At 40.8% G+C, this 21863-nt stretch overlaps 1 protein-coding gene across 1 annotated transcript; it reads right to left on the reverse strand.

The window, feature by feature from the left end:
• Window positions 1-1530: 1530 nt before the first annotated feature.
• FGFBP1 (fibroblast growth factor binding protein 1) lies at window positions 1531-6755 on the reverse strand. Its single transcript, XM_063336098.1, has 2 exons — window positions 4666-6755; window positions 1531-3349 (listed from the first exon to the last, which is right to left on the reverse strand). The coding sequence occupies exon 2, from the start codon at window positions 3322-3324 to the stop codon at window positions 2608-2610; it is 717 nt and encodes a 238-aa protein (XP_063192168.1). The 5' UTR covers window positions 3325-3349; window positions 4666-6755; the 3' UTR covers window positions 1531-2607.
• Window positions 6756-21863: the final 15108 nt, after the last annotated feature.

The following is a 21863-nucleotide window of genomic DNA, read 5'->3' on the forward strand; positions in this document are numbered from 1 at the left end:
GTCGAGCATGTTTTCCTCCTGTAAAGAGCCACGCATGAAGATAAAAGTCAGTCCTGAAGAAAAGAAGAAGACGAGGCAGCAGAAACACAATGCATCCCTGGCGAGGAGCCATGCAGCTCCAAAACATGGGCCCAGGTGCTGACAGTCCTGCGCGCGGAGATGTAACTCACAGCTCTGGAATCCCGGGCTGGAATTTGCTCTGGGATATGTCACTGGCTCGGTGTGCCTGGCTGGCCGGCAGCCACCGGGCGAGCAGTGCCTCCTGGCAACTCAGAGCGGGGCGGATCGCGCCTCGGGCAACAATGTTCTTACAGCAGTAGTCATGGGGGTAACAGCAGCTGCTACGGGCAGTTAGGGTTGGACATTTTCCAAAACATCTGGAGCAACTGAGCCTCTTAAGCCAGCCCTGCCCAGTGCTCTGTGATCTGGGACTGTGCCTGTATACCAGATTAGCTATTCATAATTAATTACTACAGTGCCTGACTGCTTGAGCCAAATGTGCGCTCCTAATCCTTCCTCTGCAGCTTTTGACATTCATATCTTAATGATCTCCTGATGCCAACACACAGAGCGTCTAGCAGCTGGAACGCACCTGCACGTTTAACACTTATGTATCTGCCTTAATAATAAGGAACTAGTAGCTGGTTTCCCACCCTGCTTGGCACCAGAATGGCTGTGTCTCCCAGCCTCCACAGGAGTTAGTGCTGATGCCCTTTTTTTACAGGAATTTTGCTTCGCTGTGGGCATCAATCCAACAGAATTTATCCTGCACAGCCTGCACAGGGCGTGCAGAGGCTGGAACTTCAGGAAGAAGAACCCGCTTCTTTTTTTGCCGCTCACTCTTGGTAAACAATAGCTGAATCCTTCTCAAATACAGTTTGCCTGACTAATAGCAGCATCCCATATTCAAGGTATTAATCAAATAGAGATCACAATATTGTAAGTAGCAAAAAAATGTAAATGAATATTACATGAAGTACTTATGAGAGCCTTCAGAATACTGTCCTCTTTAAAATACTGCAGCTAATGCCCGAGCTGATGCTGTGCATTCTTCCCGACTCTGACAAAATCATTTCAACCCTGTATAAGAAGGCTTGACCCCTAATAAGAAGCAAAAAAACCCAAACTATGTGTTTAGTAGCACTTTCCTCTCTTATTGAGGACTTCCCTCTAAAACTAAGTATTTTTGCTAAGTAAATTCTTCATTGCATAGAAAATACTAACTGATACTGAATAATGGCATGGGCCTTTATTGCTGTAGCAACAAGACAGAGTAACATTAAAATGCCCTCCCCAGACATGCTCGTTGGAGTATATGTGACAACGAACGAAAAGAAGGAAGGAGGTGAGTTACTCATAACTACACATCTTCAAAATGTTCTCTCAAATTTTCTAGCAAGGAGACAATTACTGAAGGAAACAGGCCATATTTTCTCAAGAAGCAGAAATATTAGTTTAATTTGCTACAAATGCTCAGGGAAATTATATTTCATGAAAGTTCAAGTTTCTATAAGTGGACCACTGCAGTAGAAGACCATCCTTCTGAGCCTACGGCCACTGTAAAATGTATTACATTTCTTCCAGATGGAGTTTCAAAAATTAGCAAAGGTCAGGTGTCATTAGTTAGCTTTAAATTTCCTAAAAATCTCTATTCTTGTGGAGTTTGGATTTCTCTTTTTTAAAAAAAAAAATACAGGTGAAGATTAATGAACAGAAAAGTATTTATTAGAGTTGTCCATACATAAAGATAACAGAAAATGGAGCTTCAAAAGAACATACAGGCAGTGTTGAGCTGCTTTAGCTGCTTGAGTAAAGGGTCCAGTCCTGGGCCCATGTCTGAACTTGTATAAGTCATTTTGTCTCTTTGTCTCTGTTTACCTGCCAGAAAATAAGTACAATGGGCTTCATACTATAGGACAAAAGAGAGAACTGAAGTTTGCAAAGTTTTTTCATCCTTTGATGAGATTGGAAAGCTGAGGCTTTGCAAAACTATGGACAAATCTGAAAATCTTGTTGCTCTTCGTTATCAAGACGATGAAAAACTAATGATAATGTAGTTCCTTATCAAAATGTTGCTCGCATTGGCTGGGAAAGCTGAAGTCTGCAAAGCTGCAGAAGTATTTTTAAAACTGCTTTATAAGCAACACTTTGCCTAGATCCTGTGAAAGATCAAACTTTGACAAAGGCTTAGCACTTATGGGGAAATATAGTTAAACACGGAAAGAGAGAATATTTTTAATATATTTTGAAGTTTATTTTTCTTAATAGTTTTTAGGTCAAAAGTATTGTACATAACCAAGAAGTGCATAGCACTGAATTCATCACTTTGGCTAGCACAGCTCAAAGAGGGGCAAGGAGACTGCTTATATACTTCTGTGTAGAGTGTAACATCCATTGGTAACACCTATGTAGCAATCGACGTGTGAATAAATCCTATAACAGCTTCAACTATGTCAAGTGTAGTCTGTTGTGTATATACAAAATCAGAAAAATATATTCCTTTTTTTTCTTATATACACTATATAACACAAGAATAAAATGTGGAATAGTTTGCAGTAACTTAGATGAGATCAGACTTTCATGATACAGGGCTTTAGAAACACTTCCTCAGCATTTTTTGTCTTGGACCATTGTGATAAAAAAGTTGCAGAAAGAAAGCAAGCTTTCTGGACAGTATTCCTCAGCCACCTTTTTCTGATCAATATAATCTATGTCCTCAACACAGTCTTGAGGATGGTGTTCTTGCTTTTTTTCAGTCACAGAGGCAGCTGCTGGAGCCTGAGCAACTTCTTTTGTATGATGAACTGTGTTCCCTTTTGCAGGACCTACGGATGTTAGTAGGCTTGAGCGGGTCAACCTGAAATGGGCGCTTCGCGGGCCTTTCCTACATACTTTAGATTTTAGGACACTTTTGGGGTCTTGACAGATCTCCTTCTGCTTCTTTAGGGATCGGGAGACTTGTTTCCAGTAGGATTTCTGGTTTGCTGCATACTGTGGACAGGTGGAAGGGTCTCCAGAGAATTCGCACCAGAACTCGCTGTCACCATGCTTGCACTCTACGTGCACAGTAGCAGTATTCATGTCGGTCACTGCCCAGGTGCATTCAGCATTTTCTTTGGTTTTAAACTTGCCTTTAGGAGACGCTTTTCCCCCTTTTGACTTCCGCCCTTTTTCATTTTCTCGGTTAGATTCAGTTTGTTTTTTCCCACCGTCTTCTATGCCTTGCCTCCCCTTTTTTCTTTCCTTCTGTCTCTCACAGTTGGCTAGCAGCATCTGGGAGACCAGAATCAACACACAAAGAAGTCCAAAGCTTTTGATCCTCATGGTCTCTGTTTTGCTTATTATCTGCCTTCAAAACAAATGAAAAAAAAAAACAAACAAAAATATAAAAACATTTTAACTCAATTCTGGGGTCCATTTGACAGTTGCAGTATTTCAGACATAGTATTGCACTGCTCTTTGATATCTATTAAAATGATGTTACCAGCAAAATCCTCTGTCCCTGAATAATACCTGGTCTCTAGAACCATTACATATGATCCTTGAGAACTGTAGATGGCTATGGAGAAACTCCTTCTGATCCCATTACTTAATTAGCTATGCAACGTGGAAGAGAAGAAAGTCACTCCCAGGACGTGCTACCGCCCAGTGATTAAGGTACCTTAATTAAAATCTCTTCTGCAGTCACAGAAGGAATTGGAACCTGGGATTTGTCAATCTCAGATGGATATCTTAAGTTATAACATATAAAACAGTTGTCCCCATGATCTCCCGTTTTGAAAATGGCACATAAGCAATTTTGACTCCAGCCTCTTCAAAAATATGCCAGATAGAAAGGAAACCATTTGGTTTAAGTTGAGCAAAATTATTTCTTAGGCACCCTAAAAATTGTTTTAATTCACTAGTTATGCGAGTATTTCTGTTTTCTGTTGAAAAAAAAATGACAGTAGTCTTTCCAGACACCAAAAAGTAACTATTGATGCATTCTCTGCCGCCTCAACTGCTAAACAAATAGAACTACCGCTTTGCTTTTGAAGACACCTGCAGTGTGCTGGGTTGTGTCTAAAGCTACCGAATTCAAGGGATAACTATGCAACTTCGGTTTTGAAACGTAGCTAGTTAGCAAGTCATTATCAAGCCGATCCCTGAGTCTGCACAGAGCACATTTATTTCTGGAGGTGTTTCTCTTTATGAAGCAGCTTTCAGGATCAGAGCATACCATAATAGCAGAGGGTTTAAGTCTGGCATTCAGTTGATTAAATCCCTTAATGTATTTTTCAGATGTTTCCATCATAGCCATTTCTGTAGCCAAGTTTCCATGTTAGAAAGCAGAAATTCCTGTGTAGGCATGCTAATAAGGAACCTGTTTCAACATTTAACCCTCTGCAAATATCTTTAGTTGCATAAATTTAGAATCTAGAATACAGAAGTAGCAGCAGATGTGAGCAGGTCCTACTTTTGCATACTTTTTACTTGGCTTGATTCATGCCTTATACTCTAGACAGGGATTTTTCACTCCATAAAACCCTCTTTAGAGAACATCAAGTAGTATTTACAGTTCTGCTGCAAATGCAGCAACTAATAACATTAAAGTGAATAATGATGTGACAGTAACCTTCTGTTGCAAGTGGAACAGCGCAAAAGTAAGATAACTAAAAGACATACCTTGCACAGGGCTTGGAGACACCCAAACGCAACTCCAGATCTCGCAACTCGTCTCTTTCAAAAGAATCAGAGCTAGTTGTAAAAGCAGCGTGGTATTTATAAAGGCAGAGACACACCTTCAGGTCTCCAGCGAGGCTATTTCAACACAATAGGATACTTCAGTGCCATGTTCATTTACCTCTGACACACCTCCTTGGAAAAGCGCCAGTTCTCATTCTCAGCACACACCAAAAAAATAAAAAAACAACCACCCAGCTATGGTGGGGTGACAAGGTGTGTTTGCGTAAATTAGGTGTTACTTCAGCCAAGTCCTTCCCTCTTCATGAACAAAGATAAGAAGTTTATTAGATCATGAGCTTCTCTAAAAGAGCTTTTCCCAGCCATTCAATGGCTGTATCCCGCAGCGCCCTCAACAAGTTGCACTACCATTGTGTTTAGCATAATTTAGGTAGCGTTCAGTGATTCTTGGGAAATGAAAACCATTGCACAAAGCATTTCAAAGTTATCTTTCAGACATTTTGTTACCTCCTGTGACAAAAATAAATCAGAGAACATTTTAAAATCAAAATAAGTAATTATTCTGCATAAAGGACAGCATTCATTATGGTGAGATGGTCATAAGCACAAAGTTCAGGAACAAATACAAGCTCCCTCAGAATTAGTGACTGTACGGGATCTAAGAACGGGGATCAATCGCACAGCACTGAGCTATGCTCCTCCCTCTCTGCCAGCTTTTGTGTATATAAAGAAGGGGGTTACATCGGGAGATTTCCTTATGGGACCACGTCTAATGTACAGTAACCTGAAAAAGATGATGACAGTGAAAGAACAAGCATTAGACATATACAAAAATGCATTCAGAGTTGGGAATAGGCATCCCTTAAGGAATGGATAGAGCAGCTAGTGCCTTTGTAGCTCGGTTGCTTCAGGTGGTTTTACTAGAGAAAAGCAAGTGGCACATTTGTAATATTTGCTTGGGAAATACCAGGATGAAAGGTGAGATGCAAGGAGAGATAAAAGTAGAAATTTTTATAAGATATAGGCAGGTTGTCCTCTTTGAGTCTTTCCCATTAGATATAAATGAAATGTGACAAAGAGACAAAGCTATCAGCAAGGCATTATCTCGACTGGTTTGGCAATGAGGAGACTTTTAACTTTCTTTAAAAAAATCAGAAGCCAAAAAAGGAAGGAAAAGTGTAATTTTGCAATGAGGGCAGGACAGAAATTCGGGGAATGGGATTCATTTATTTGAAATACTAAGGTTCTGATCTGTGTGCTGGGGCTATCCCTAATCTGGGTGTATATGTTCAGCTACCTTTGATGCTTTCTGATCGAGTCCAGCCATTAGTTCTGCCTTGTGCACCTTTGATTGGCATGAGTTAGTATGAAACTATTTGCAACACTCAATTAAATGTGAAAGATTTGTGGTTAGCACTGGCAACGGCTAATGAATAGGGGTAAAGATAACTCATGGATCAGAAAAGGTTTTACTGTGTCAGGTTGGATGGGAATCAGAGAATGAGGATAATGTAAGAGATAAGTAAGGGAGAGACTTTCTTGCTCAGGAATCCTAAACCAACACCACACAGTATCCACAGTATCATCTGGAGTATTAGTATTTAGGTTTACAGTATTAGGTAGTAGTATCGGGTTAACGGTTGGACTCGATGATCTTAAAGGTCTTTTCCAGCCTAAGTGATTCTATGATTAATTCCATTTAGCGTGGATCCTCAAAACTGTGCAGCTGCATTAGTGTGGCTATATGCCCTTGATAATGAGCCTCTCATTATTGGCTAGTTACTTTGGGGACAGCATCAAGCCAAAGTGGCTATACTACCTCAGGTTCTGGCACTCATTCAGGTGTGTCTTTATCATGCAGGCCCCATTGCCCTGTGTAAGTATACCATAAATTGGTTTTTGTGTGACAGATTAGGGGTTGGTTCAAGCACATCACCAAAAAACCCCGCCACCAAACCACCAACACACCCCCTACTGTGGCTGAACAGCTACAAAGAGGGAAGAGGGGATGGTTATGAAGAAATACGTAAGGAACCACAAGCAACAGGACCAAGCACAAGGTTTACAGTAATGAACTACACACTCCTGTCCCAGCTCTGCCACAGATTTTCTCAGAGCTATTCACTAGGAGGTGCCAGATACATTCTTTACCTGGGAAGGGAATATAATACTTATTCTTGTAGATGATGTTGCAATGATTTTTTGTTAGTCTTTACAAAATGCCATTTACTGGTGAAACTAATCACTTTGCGCTGAAGATATTTAAGCCCTCCACGATTCATCACTTCCAAAGTTGCCTATTTTGACAGCTTTGACTTGCAAATTAGGTTTCAATGTGAGTCACAGTTCAACTGCCCCTTTGTCGGTGGGACATATCAGTGCAGTCTTCCTACTTGATAAATAACGGGGGACACAGGGAGAGAAAAGGCTGCGCAAGAAAAGATTTACCTTTTTGCTGCTTTGGTATTCCCTGCCTGAGGTCGTGGCAGGCTGGGCACACGTTAGCTCCTCCTGTCTGTGGGGAATTCGGCAGTCGAGTGATTGTTTACATGGGCAATTTCATCTTTGAGATGATCCGTCTTGACCCAGCTGGACCTCTTTCCTAACCTGTTTAGATGATTTTGAAATCCCAGTAAATCCAGATTTACTTATTTAGGTACATACAATATAGTTTCAATCTACAGAGGCTGGCCTGGATACCCTGCAGTTTTATTGCTGTACTGCCAGAATATCCCTTTGTTTTGTTTAATTAGACATGAACTGATGTTTTACGGATGCCTTTTACCTAGCTGGGCATATAATGCATATTCATACTGTACCCCAATAATCCTGCTCGGATCTGCCTCATTACTATCTCCAGGTGATCAGAATATTTGCTTTCTTCAACTTCCACCTTGTAAAGAAAGTACACAAAATTAAAGTAGGACCTCAGTTTCTTAGGTGTTTAATTAGCGTCTAATTTTCAATGAAAAAACTGTGGCAAAAACTTGTTTATAATATGGTTTCCAAGAAAGTTTGTTTTTTCTTTCTGTCATGCACGTTTTAAAATATACCTTAATCTTGCCTTTTGCTGAGATGAAATGCTGTCTCCTTGTAAACTGCAGGCACAGTTTTGCCACAGAACAAACAGTGCAGATTCGAAAAAGAATTTGATCCATGCAACATATGGCAAACCTAAACAGCTAATTTGGCAAGATCAGATTTATGGGGAGCTGTTTAGTTATTAAAATAAAAGGCACAGAAAACATCTGGCAACACTAACAAATAAAAGTAATCATTGGGAATTATTAACAAGGATTACCAAATCCCAGTGTGAGTTTTCTACAGAAAATCTTAATCCAGACGTAGTCCTGCTGCCTTTTGACTGACACCTGGGACAGTTAATCAGCATTTTTAAGTTTTCGTTAGAAGTGTTATAATTACACCTATCTGGTGTCTTTCTGCTCTTTAAGTAAAGAGAAAAAGAGGTTTTATCCTTATTCCTAAATATGATTCATTGATGTGGAAGAAGTGCAGTGTTTTCTAAGTCAGTCCTTATTGCTGCTTATGTATTATCCACAAATATATGCATTTTTGTATAGGAAAATACTATAATTTGAACTATTAGTTGCTTTGGTGTGTTATTTGCAAACTGCAACTTGCTTGTGCTGTCACCTATGTGCCATTGTGAGGCTTCTGTTTATTTATAGTTTTTTCCCCCACGGAATAGAAAGTCAATTTTTATGTACAAACAGTAAAAAGTTGATTTAATTTACAAATAGTAAATGATCAATGAATTTCCTTGACCATCTACAAATATGGCTCCGTATAAGAATATCAGCTATTTGTCAGTCGTACGTGTAGACATCAGGATGTTGTTCTCCGTGCAAATGCTCAGGCAGAGTGAATTAAAATAGATCCAGCATCAGTGAACAGCTGCTTGCATTTCAAATTAAAGTCCGTGAGTATCATTCTGCAACATTCAAGCAATCCTGAAGATGGAGAGTGACTCACTGCATCAGGTAATGTTCCACGGATATAAAAGGAGGACTTGATTTTAATGGGATTCCAGGGACATGCATAGAATCAGTCCTTCTGTCCCAATTTTCCTTTTAGCTTAAACAGTTTGCACACAGGCTTCCTTGAAAAACTGTGCCACCTGGCACAACGTACCTCTGCCACTCTCTAGAGTAAGTTTGCAAGCTTTGTTAAAAGAGCAGGGTCAGGCATGTGTATTATAAACCTCAATTTTTACATATTTTTACATATACACTAGAAGTGAATATATATTTTCTGCAAGACCTGAAAAAAGAATGACATTGTGCACTCTACAGCTAGAGTTCCTTTAAAAACTACCCGCCTGGCTAAAGGGATGGTGTTAAGATGCAGTTACTTTCAGGAGCGGGGAGGTGTGGGGCGTTGTGAGGTTTTTTGTTGTTTTTTATTTGTTTTTAATGTGACTAGCATTCCAGGTGTTCCCTGCAAGTAAATGTATACCATCAATGTATGTAAATCAGACATTTTCAGTGTATAGGCACACGCATTATTCATTACAACAGACTAGCCTGTTCATGTACTGTTTACTAACGAAATATAATCATGTACAGGCTGTAGGTGTACACCATTTTACTGAAAATACCGGCTGAAAGACTAAGTATGTTCACACCCCTTCTTCCCGCCAAGTGCAATACCCTTTCTACGGTGGCGGTGGGTTGCTCTCTGACTCCTCGCTTCCACCCCTGGGTAAAAAGGCTTCAGGCAAGGAACTCATACCTTTATCTCCTTTTTAATTCTGTGAATCTGGTATCTACAAAAGACAGCAAGCTGACAGCCCTAAATTCTGAAGCCCTCTTACATAGCCACAACAAAGGTGTCACACGGGCAGTGGCCACCGATGGCAGCCTTTCTGCATCTCACCGCCTGTGCCCAACACTTCAGAAGAATATTCCATAGCCTACTGCCATTTCTCTGGAATTTAATTCAAAATGTGGCGATGGTTTCAGTGCACTGAGATCTGCTTACTAGCTATTTTACATGGAGGCATAGTCACTGCAAAGGAGGTGAAGGAAACTCATCAGTTAAAAATAATTTTCAGTTACTTCTGTCCTGAGTTAAATAAGTATGAAAAAAGGGCACCGGATTCTCTCTCCGTTGAGTCTTTGACAGCGTCCAATTGTTTCACAAACTAGCCAAAACTGACAAGTGAATTTGGCAGAACAGCATCCACGTGAAAAACAATACCATGAAACCCAAATGAGAAACAAACAAAAACTCGCTAATTCAAACAAGTGTTAAGTTTAAGTTGATCACAGAATAACAGAAAATTATGACTGCTGTATATTAATTATAACCTAATAAAAAGAAGGGCACCTTACAAGACTAAATGGTAAAGTTATTTTATAGCAAATTCCAGTTCATGCTGAGGTTCCCAGTTGCAGATGCTCAGGCATTTCCATTAAGAACTAAATTCCTTAAGCACTAGTAAATTAAGTTCCTTCATACAGTGGTTATCTGTGAGTGAAACTAACAGCTTAATCATTTTATCCGTCATTTGTAGCCCTAGTATTACTGATTACCTTCCTCATCTATGAATTCAGTAGTTCTTACTTGCAGTGTTATTCTTCATTTACTTGCTGCATTACGTTGGCAACATTTTGATTAAAATATCTTGAAATTCATTACTGCCAAGGTGTAGTTTCTCTTCAGCAGAGCTCTAACGCTCTCAGCTCCCAGCTCATACCTGGCAGTCAGCAGTTGTTCATCTATTACTAGCTGCTTATTGAACACACAGTCAGAAAAGGGAGAGTTTGTTTCCAGACCTGCAGAGCGTTACTTTAGCTTGGTAGGCAAGGACAGTCGTGTTTTCAGAAAAACGTAAGCGGTTTTAATTAACCCAAGGAGCTCCAAGCCAGTGATGGAGCACGACCGTTAGGAATGTGTTTCTGAAATGATGAGGAAATCCCTATTTCATTAGGTAATACAGGGGAAAATTCTGTGGACCACATGTATGCAGGAAGCAGAAACATTTGATGCCAAATGGGGTTGACAGTGCTTTGCCTTGGCAGGAGGAGGCTTTCCAAATTCAAAAAAGGCTAAGAAAATTTTAGATGCCTCTTCTCCCTCAGTTTTATTGTGAAAGTAAGCTGAACCAACCTTAAAGAAAGTTTGCCTTGATTTTGAGACAAGTCAAGACAAAGAAGTATACATAATTGCCATTGCTAACTAAACATGATTACCCTCTTCTATGCAGGATGTTAAATGCTGATACCATGATAAAGATGACTGTTACTATACAAGAGTTAGTGGAAAACATATCCCAATCCAAGCAGATCCGAAGATTTTAATCCCTGAATATTTGCATCTGATAATGTTACAGAATCACCAGCGAAGAGATGGTATTAGACAGATGAAAAAAAAAAAAAAAAAATCTTTTTCCTCTTGTTTAGAATTTAGCTTTCACAGAAGATAGAGGCTATATTTTATAAAGAAAAAAATACTTGGAAGAAAAATAATGTGAAATAGATGGATACTACACTGAAATGTGTGTTTCGTACTGATTTTTCGAATATCAGGAAAAACTTAACCTCAAAATCTGAATTTTACATATTTTCATTTAATTTTGGCTCCAATGGAAGTTATCACTTCTCTATCTCAAATCACAGCTAAAGACTCTCCAAGCACAATCATTTCATTGTCCTGTGATTTTATTTGAGCAGGCTGGCTGCTTCATTTATTAGTATAGATTCATTGATTTATTAGCACAGATTCACTATATTCAGGGCATGGTCAAGTTGTTTTGGCAGCCAGGGGCAACAACTATTGACTAATTGCCATCTGAACTATTTAGCCTGCTAAGATTTTTATAGCTTAAAGCAATGCAAGAGCCTGTCTGTCTGGACCAGAACAGCTTCAGAAATACAATCAGACAAAGGATTGCTCTCTTACAGAAAGATAAAATGAGTAAAATAATAAAAAGATGCCATTGTAAATTACTGCCTGCCATTAGACTTGGAGTTTACTCAGGGTAATGGCAAGTCATGCATATCTATGAGAAGGAGGAACTCAGCATGTTACATGAAATCATCAGACACGTATCACCAGAACACAAGGGACTGTCTTGTGAGCAGCACTGTTTACCGTAAACGCTGAGCTCCAACCAAAACATTCTTTCAGCTGTCACAAATGCCTTATCTCTTGTTAAACATTGCAGTAAAAAATGCCCCGTATGCTTATTCAGGTGAAAAAAGCCTTCGCATTAAGGCAATGGTGTCAAAGATAATAAATGAGATTCATCCCTCTTCTAGTTCTAATCCACCTTCTCATAAGGGTAAGATTATTTTTTTCTTAGCAGGAAGTTGAAATGACTTAGGCACTTGTTTCAAGTTCTTTCTGGTGTATACACAGCAGTCTCCACTAAATTAGTTCCTTTACAGGCAGTAAAAATACTAGTTGGTCCTGTGTAGGTAAAGGGGACCAAGGTCAGTTGAGGGTTACAGTGTGGTTTGGAACACTTCAAATACTGACCAGATCAGCGGTGAAACTCTTCCACACCTTTGTGCGACTGCAGAGTGATACAGGATGAATATGAATAGAGTTGAAGACAGAGTATGTACAGGCCAAGATTAGGATGTTAAAAAGACATTCTTTCCTAGATGCTGACCACATTTTTTGAGGTTGCGTCTGGGCTTCTGTAAACCACATCTGATCTGAAATGATGTAATCAACAGTATTGTTTTCAAGGAAGATGCAGCAGTTATCTTTTCTACCTTTTACTGTAAGAAATTAAAACAAGTTAGATTTCCTTTCTAGTTTTTCTCTAATGCAGTCTTAGTTGGAATAGATGGACTTTCAAAAGTCTGTTTCTTATTATCAGTGATAGCTCTGGTCTTTGTCTGTTCTCAGGATCTCTTCTGTAAATAAATTAAGCTGTACCAATAAGTACACATGTGGTTATATACATAGATGTATATATAATGTAATATAACATAATACAATAAGCATTGAATAGTTTTCTCCCTTCTGTTATATTTCATTAATATGAGTGGTTTTATTTGCATATTTGTTGAAATAAGGGTTGCATATCTGTGTGTGGAGAGAGAAGAATAGGTTGATCTAACCTTAGAAAGTATATTGAGTAAACTCATCAGTTTTTAAGTGCCTGGTAATTTTGTTGTTTTTCACACTGGTTCCAAGCACAGCAAGAGGCTTCTAGCACTTGCTATGAAACAAACATTCATTTCAAGTATACTTTTTAAATATAGTGGAAAAATGGAAACAAGAACCAAGAAATTGTTCCAGGAATAGGAAACCAGGAACTAGGAATGGAAAACCAGGCACTTTATGGTGTAGGAGGCTGTGCTGGGTCTGGCTGGGATGGAATTAATTTTTTATAGCAGCCCATATGGTGGTGTGTTTTAAATTTGTGACTAGAGTAGTGCTCATAACATACTGATATTTTAGCTATTGCTAAACAGCGTCAAGGTCTTCTCCATTTCTCACTCTGTTCCCTCTCCAACAAGTACACTGCGGGTGGTCAAGAGACTGGGAGGTGACACAGCCAGGACAGCTGGCCCCAGCTGACCAAAGAAACCTGCAGGATGTTCCATACCATAAGACGTTGCGTGCAGCAATGAAACTGGGGGCAGTCTTTCTAGGGTAGCTGTTGCTTGGAGACTGGCTGGGCATCAGCATGCTTCTGAGGGGTGTAGAGTGAATGTCTTTGAGTCACTTCATGGTTTTTTTCCCCTCTTCCCTTCACTTACTAAGCTGTCTTTATCCCAACCCACATTTTTTTCTCTCTTTTGCTCTTCCAGTTCTCTCCTCCATCCCACTGGAGTGGGAGAGAGTGGCTGATGGGTGCTTTGTTGCTGTCTGGAGTCAACCCACCACAGAGATTTCAATTCCGCAAATAGCTAACTAAGAATTTTTCATTTCAGTGGATTCCAGTTGAAAAGAAACCAACAGAGAGTTCAGTCCATGTGCAGAACTTCCCCTTCACTAAAAATACCGATGGCCAAGACACACTGATACTGCCTTGGGTCCATGACTCTAAACCATGACAGTTATTGCAGGAAAGACAACAAGAAGGTACAGTCACAGCTGTGACAACTCCTTTGCTGATTTAGATTATGACATTTGAAGAAACTATTTCAGCTAGGTGAGAAGAGTGCTCTTGGGCTAACACAAGCAATGTCTCCACAAGTCATGTCAGCCACCATAGCCTGACTTACGCACTGACAGGATTAGCCATAAAGTTTATCCTCGATAATTTTTGGGTTATCCTTGACACATAGTTGACACATTTAAATGCACTCGGGCTGTGAGGCTCAAGAGCTCATATATGGAAGCAGCTCTGAAAAGCCCTACCGAAAGGTCAGCAAGTCAGAAGAATGACTATAAAGGTCTGCGTTTCACAGCTACTGAGCGGGCTGGTAGCTCTCAGCATTTTCACATCTGACATAAGCCTCTGAAGGCACAGAGAAAGGACAAAGGGAATGAACAAATCTTATTTGCCATTTTCCTTTCACTGAGATCAGCACATTTGGGTATACAGCGAATAGAAGCCGTTAACAGAGAAAAAGGTTTCTTGACCCATCCTTCCAAGTTCTAGTGCAACTTGTTATGGTTAGCAACAACTGAAAGGATGCACATCCCTCAGCATTTATGATAGACTTGGGGTTTGCTCAGTTGACCAAGAGAAGATATGACGTCTCTGACTATATCGTTCTTTCAAAACTTAGTGTTTAGTGTTTTTTCTTGGATCATTTTTAACTCTACAGCTCCTCCATGTGGACATCATTAACAAACGAGAAATTAATACCCTAAACACTAGGTATTAATACCTTTTTAATAGATTTGCAGAGGACTAGCAGTATTCTAAATATATAGGACATTTTTAGAGGTATTCAACCCTGTTCATCCAGAAACCCATTTTCTGAAAACAGATGAAAAGCAGAGCAGTAACTCCGTACATCAGAATGCCACTGCTACTGCTGCGGCGTTACAATTCCAATTCTAGTTTAAATTACCTTCTTTCCTCTGTTATCACATGAATTACACAAACTAACTTTTTACTCGTATTTAATTCTGTTTGTTCCTGTGTGCCTCTATAGGAATCTCACAGCTATGTCCTCTTTTTTATCTACCAGGGAATTTGGGGGATTTTCTCCAGTTTGTTGGTAAAGAGGACTTAACTCCTGGTTAACTAACCTGCTGGTTGGGAAGAGGGTGGAAGGCTGTATCTAGTAAAGAACAGCCTTCCCATAACCATCTTCCAAGCTGCCTATCCATAGCCTTCCGAAACAGAGTCCTAGATTATGCAATGCAATATTTAAAAAAATTATTTAATAGACAGTGAATATTATCTGCATGTTGATGATGACACGGTCCAACTGACTTCAATAAACACTAATAAGCATTAGGCTTGGGGCAAATTGAAAAGATAAGAAAAGAGAACCACCTGATGCTCCCCAGGAATTTTGGAGACTAGGTGGTGACACTCACCGTCCCCTCGCACCCCTCCAGGAAGAGCAAAGGTGGCATGAAGAGAGACCGTATGTTCCCTGCCCAGTCTCGCAGCTGAACTGGAAACGGCCAGTGTTCTGAAAGGTTGCTCAGATAGCTTTCAGTCACCACAAGGGTATCCGATGTATGCCTGGAACTTACAAAAAGTTATCTTTTAACACTTTTGATTGGAGGTTTGAGGTTGAATAAGAAACGGAAGAAAATATGGAAAGAAGAGAGACTTCAAGTGCTGCTAGATTTGTCCTGCAAATCACACTTTTAATGAAAGTCTAATGGTCTGAATTCACATTCACTATTAATTAGTACGAGAGCGCATCTCACACATGGTAAAGCGGTCTTTCCTGATGCTTTTATGAAGTGTTTGCTTAAGCCAGGTCTCAGAATAGGTAGGGATGGTTGTGAGATTCTTTCGTTAGCCCCGGTCAGGTTTTGATCTCAGATCTTAAAATAAGATGTGAGCTAGATGTTAAAATAAGATGTAAGCTAGCCAATTCCTTTTCAGAACAGGACTTTGTAGCTTTTTGAAGTATAGTTGAGCTTGGCAAAGAAACCTCAGTCCTCCCTAAGCACCACTAAAAGCCCAAAGGTGCCCTGAACTAGGACAAGCTGCTGACTGAAGCATTCTGCTTAATTATGGTCTACAGCACAAAAAGGCTCGATGGCTGCCCCACCACTATTGGCAGGGAATGTGGGGGGGCACACCAGACAGGCATCTTTCTCTCCAGCATTAGGTTGAAATCAAGAAGAAAAAGAATAACGTTTGGACATTTTCTGCTTTGAAAGAACAGAAAGAGATTTTTGCAGGTGAACAAAATTTGTAAAGTGATCTCACAAAATCGTTTAGAAACCTTAATTTATTTTAAGGATGGCATAAAATAAAACGACTACAAAGGGCAAAGGTAACATTTTTTCATTGCTGTCTTCTCGCCATGTAGACACTTGTAAATTTTGGTTTTGGAATAATCAATGAAACCTTGGCACTCTCAAGGACCCTTTCCTGTTAACCAACGTGTACTGTATTCCTCCCGCTACCCCAGACCAGCTGCTTAGCACTTATACAAAGTTGTTGGTTTTTTTTAAATAAAAAACACAGACTGTGTTTTAAATATTATTTTTGTTCCTCTCCTTATCAGCTCTTCCTCCCTTCTCTGAATCATTATAATTAAGGTAATGAACAGAAAGAACCACAGACTAATGGTTTTAATTAAGTATAAACATAACTAGACCAGAGAAACACTGTTGCATTCAGATGGAAGATTTACATTAAACTACATGCTGGCACACACAGGCAGGTCTGTATTCACGGGGCACATTATATATATTAACCTGCACTTTGCAGCATGACACATTTATGGTTGGAAGAACTAATGCAACGCGGACAAACAGATATGCAAGCAGATAAAATTGTAAGCAGCAAGACCTGAGAAAGAGATGGAATTTGCAGTGCAGAATTTCGTTACTGTACCAATATGCATAACCTCCTGACTACAGCCAAATAAAGCTGTGTAACGGGCTGGCTCTGTTTGAGAGCCCTCGCTGCATGTTCAAGGTTCAAAGCTGGGGCATGTAAGGGATAGACTTTGTTCCCATGTGTGTACCCATCTAGTAGAATCACAAAAGCGTGTGCTAAATTTTTGTTTCTGCTTAAATACACACCTAGTACTGTGCAACACACTAGCTTCTTTTGAAACATCTGCTGTCAGAGGCCCCCTTACACGTCTCTGTTTCCTAAGCTTTTAAAGGTGGATAATGATTGTATAGGTCAGAGAGATGCAAGTTACCTTTATATTTCTTTTTTTAGTAAATATCCCAGCATGTACAAATAGAAGGCAATGTGGAAATAAAATTTAGTTTTCTTTTCCAGGTCTACAGGCTGAAAAGTGATGCACTTGCACAAAGGTGTAGTAGAAAGCACACTAGCAATTAAATTGTATGTGTTTCTTCAAATAGCAACAATTATTTTTGTTTTGAACAACTTTTAGGTAACGCAGGAGAAAACATAGACACAATGATGACGTGGAAAATTCATTACCCGAGTATTTCCTTTTTGGATGGATTTCTTCCTCTCTTGGGTATTTACAACATGCCTTTCTTCTCACAGATGCTGAAGGCAATCAGTTTTCTATACTGCTTTCTAGTCCTTGACAGTATATTTTCGTTGCATATGTAAATTATGCCGAAGGTGCAAAGTAGTCATATAGTGCTTTTTGCTATTCAAGTTCAACTAATATGTAGATGTTTAAAAAGGGCCACGATATACCCAGAAGAATAATTTGCCTGGTGGTAAGGATTTAAGGTAATCCTTCATTTTGGATCCTGGGTTCCTTCCAAGTCAGAAACACTTATGACACAATCCTCCACAAAAAAAATGATTAACAGTAAGGAAGAAAAAAAAGAGTTTGCCCATTCCATCAAATCACTGTGATTGATCTATTGTACTTCAAATGAAGTATGTTCCTGCCAAAGGACACTGCTGCTGCTGAGGTGAAATATGTAGTGTTTATAAAAAGTTTTATAGTTCCTTAAGCTGAAGGAAAGCAGTGCTTCTGATTTCTTTCAGTTGTTGACTCACCCTGAGCTGAGATGATGTCCAGACACCGTGCGATCAGTATGAAGCAAAACCAAAGACTACTGAATTGATTACAACTATGTGAAAGATTTCAGGCCCAAGAAAACAGAGGAAGCAGATGGCTACCGATAATGTTCCTTGTATTCAACATACTCAACGGCTCTTACCTCCTCTTGTTTGCTATATTGTGAAAAATGTCTCCTGTCACCCTGGTGCAGCTTACCTTCCTGGCAGACACAACGTCGATTTCTATGGACAGGTTTTAACAACAGGTCTTGGAACATCTTTCTGATGAGAGAAAGAGATGCAGGATTGGTCACGGGGGACAGCAGTGTTTGATGCAGGTCTTGGGGAAAGATGGAGATCTCGTCCTGACAAACCACGTCTCCACAGGCTGTTCTGGCATCCGCTCTTGGGGAAAACCCATGATCCCATGTCCCAAGCTCACCAACATGACTTGAAAGACTTTGGTGCCTCTCCAGGTCTGGCTTCCAGCCTTTTGGCAGGTTGCTGCCAGCCACAGCTCCCCTGAGCATGGCTGCTCCCTGACAGACCCTGCAGAGCAGCTGAAACACCTGTATCTGCCAGCAAATCACGCTCCTCAGCACCACTCAGGGCCCCAGAGCCACAACCCAACCCCAACACTGCAACATGGCCCCAACAACCCCACAGCACGCCGTGCCCCTGCGCAGCCTGCTCGCAGCTGGGCCACCGGCAGCTCACTCAGGAGACAACCCTCATGGAGGCCACGCAACTTTTCCCCCCACCACGCAAAAAACGGTGCTGCTCAAACACTTGAGCTGCATTGAGCCATCTGAGGCACCAAAGAGCCACGACAGTCTCAGGTAATGTTTTCTGCAGGCAGGTATGGAAACCCTACTCCATTTTTCCCTCCTGTCACCTTCCCACACTGACCAGGTCTCCCGTGTTATCGCGAGGGCATCAGATAACCTTCCACAGCTGCAAACAGGAATCTGTGGATTCTCATGTTGAAGTTCTGGAGTGTAGAAGACAGGGAAGCGTCTCAGTACCTTGGTGACAGCACCCATGTGGCCTGTGCCTCCTTGAAGGGGGAACGAGAGGGGAGAAGGGCGGGCAGTGCTCCCACTCTGTTTGGGCAGAGGAAGCGCCGAGGTCTCTCTGTCAGAACTCGGAGGCTGAGTTTTACTCACCATTTCCTTCGGCGGGAAGTTTCAAGCCCTCTTCAGTTCCTAGGCAAATTCTTAACTTTATTACAGCCGCCTTTGCAGGGAGGGCCCTCTCGCACACCACGTTACCCTGGCAAGGCAAACATAAGGGGCAACCAATTTCACCATTTGCACATTAATTTTTATGGGTGGCAGCGACAGAGTAACGCAGTTTTTTATGTCTGCAGCCAGCAGACCTAAAAGGCCACCTCTGTTCCCCCTCCTGACTGCAGCCATTGTAGGCCCGGAGCGGGTGGGAGCGCACCGTGGGCTGGATGCTTATGGCGAGCAGCCGGTTACGCAAACAGTTTTTTGTTTGCTGGGGAGAGGGAGACGGAGGGGAACATGAGCTTCCACTCCGAGTCAGACGCCGGTTTCATTTTTTTTTTCTTGCTCTGTACATACTGTAATATAGCTACCCTGGAAATTCAGCACCTGGCCTCCTGCACAATGTTTACGCAGTTAACTTTGTACACAAGATGCGAAAGGGAAATAAACAGGTTCTCAGCACGGCATCTCTTCTGCTCGTTTTCTTATTCCTGTTTTTGTATACGTGTCACATACTTTTTGTCACTGTAAAATGATCTGTGAAGTCTGATGAGAGCAATGCTCTTGGTTTGCAAGGAGGAAAGCAGAGAGAGACAAAAGAAATCTCCTGTGCTGTATCTGTCTGCTCTTCAGAGGAGAAAGCAGAGACTGGGAAAAGTTCCAGCAAGAGAGACAGAAAAAAGAAATCGACAACCATAAAGTTCCTAAAGAACCAGGAACAGCAATGGCCAAGTTTGGGAAATTTTCATTTTTCCTTTTGGCTTATTTTTGCGGAAGATCTCTGTCCCTAAAATGCACTCCATATCAGCTATGGCACCAATGGAAAAATCAAGAACGCAAACTGAAAGACTGCAAGCCATGCAAGAATCACCAGTCAACACACCTAAACTATTCTCTCAGAAAACAGCAGAGTGCACTACTGCATAGTTGAGATGATTTACAGGCAGACTAAGCGACATTATTATTGAGACGTGGATTTGGTCTACTTTAATGCAAATAACCTACATACTGCATACAGCAATTTTCTTAGATTTGGATACTCGAATTTAAGGCAAACAGACCCTACGTTCAGCGCTCCTGAACACCTGAATTTCTTGTTGATTTTTCTCTGCTGTCAAAACCAGGCTAAATAAAAATATGTACCATAAGACAGAGGCACTGAACATGAAATTATCCAAGATGATGCATTCAACTTCACCATGGGATCTGCCATCAGACCGTACTTAAGCAAATTGTCTCTCTCATTTGATCTGATGTAGTTAGAATGGCTGATCCAAGAGCATTTTTTGACTTTAAGGAGACACTGATGCTAACAGAGGTGTTCATTATCAAACAACCAGAACCTTTAAGCTTTCTTCTGTGTTTCCATTGCAAATCATAGAATCATTCCAGCCAGAAGGCACCTTGGGAAGTTTGTAGTCCAACCTCCTTCTCAAAGCAGGGTCACAGTGAATTCAGACCACGTTGCTCAAACTTTGTCCAGTCAGTCTTGAGAAGCTCCAGATGGAGATTCCAGAGCCACTCTGGGGAACCTGCTCCTGTGTTTATCCTCCTTACAGTGAATGTTTTTCCTTACACCAAGTCAGAACCTCACCTGTATCAATTTGTGACCATGATTGCTTTTTCTCCTATTACACAAGTCAGTGAAGAGCCTAGCTCCCTATTCTCTATAGTCTCCTCACATATACTGGGGGGGGGCTATTAGGTCCCCCTAAAGCCTTCTCCAGGTTGAACAAGACCTGTTCTCCTGGCCTTTCCTCAAAGGAGTGTGCTCCAGTCCCAACCATTTTGGTGGCTCTCCATTACGCTCACTCCAGTCTTTCTTGTGTCTTAATTTTGTGTGTTAAATACACATCCTTTTATACACAGGTTCTCCAAACCCATCATTTTGCTTTTCTTCATCATTTTCTACCTTGTCAAAGTAGAAAATACTCATGGTGCTTCTGTGGGAACCTAAAGGTGAGGATCTTGAGGCAGGTGGACTACCTCACATTGCACTGAATTAGCAGCAGAAGCAGCGCACCTGGATATCAGGGGTCTCCCTGCCTGCAGGAATCCAGACAAACATTTTTGCCTGCTGTTCCTCTATCAAGAAAATAAAGACAAATTCCGCCTCCACTTGAGCGGATTTCCTGAGGTACTTACATATGTGGGGACTAACAGGTTAACCTAAAATGAATGAAACAGCGGGTTTCATTCATTCACGAGGTACTTGAAGACTGCATTAAACTCACCACAAACACTTCTCAATTCATCCTTTCATTAATGAATAGCACTTTCATACCAAGAAGGTAGCTGAAATGTCACGACTCTACGTTTCTAGTGGTAAACACAATTAACTGGTAATGTAGCTGCTACAATCACACCACTCTTACACTAAGGTGAGGTATTTCAGTTAACATTGGATTTTTAAACATTTTGAAGGCAAGATCATTACAGCTAACTGACTTGCTGAGGGTGCATGTGTTGCCTACTGAAATACAATCCAAGCCATGCATCACCTTGGTACCAAAATCTTCACTTTCTTGGCAAAACTTAGTGCTTAACTGTTTTTTGGATCCTGGGTATTTTATAAAAAGCATTTCATAGAAGAGGGGCCTTTGGTGCAAGACTAATAGTTTTCTAGTTTCCGCTTCAACAGTGAAGCTTCAGGTGGTCATCCCAGACAACACAGTGCCAAGCATGGAGCCCTGTGCAGCAGGGCTCTACTCTACTGAAACGAGATACGAATTCCCTAGGAACTAGTGCACTAGCAAGTATATGTCACATTTGTCCTCTACTAGGCAGAATCAACGATGGCCACGTATTTTAGATCGTATCATCAAGAGTTCTACAGATTGTCAGGCTGCTTTGCTGCCTTCTGCGCTCAGTGC

The sequence above is a fragment of the Chroicocephalus ridibundus genome, chromosome 5 (genome assembly GCF_963924245.1).
Source record: "Chroicocephalus ridibundus chromosome 5, bChrRid1.1, whole genome shotgun sequence".
Lineage (NCBI taxonomy): Eukaryota > Metazoa > Chordata > Aves > Charadriiformes > Laridae > Chroicocephalus > Chroicocephalus ridibundus.

Excerpts from the sequence above, each read along its gene's own strand:
- FGFBP1 (XM_063336098.1), bottom strand. The coding sequence starts at position 3,324 with ATGAGGATCAAAAGCTTTGGACTTCTTTGTGTGTTGATTCTGGTCTCC.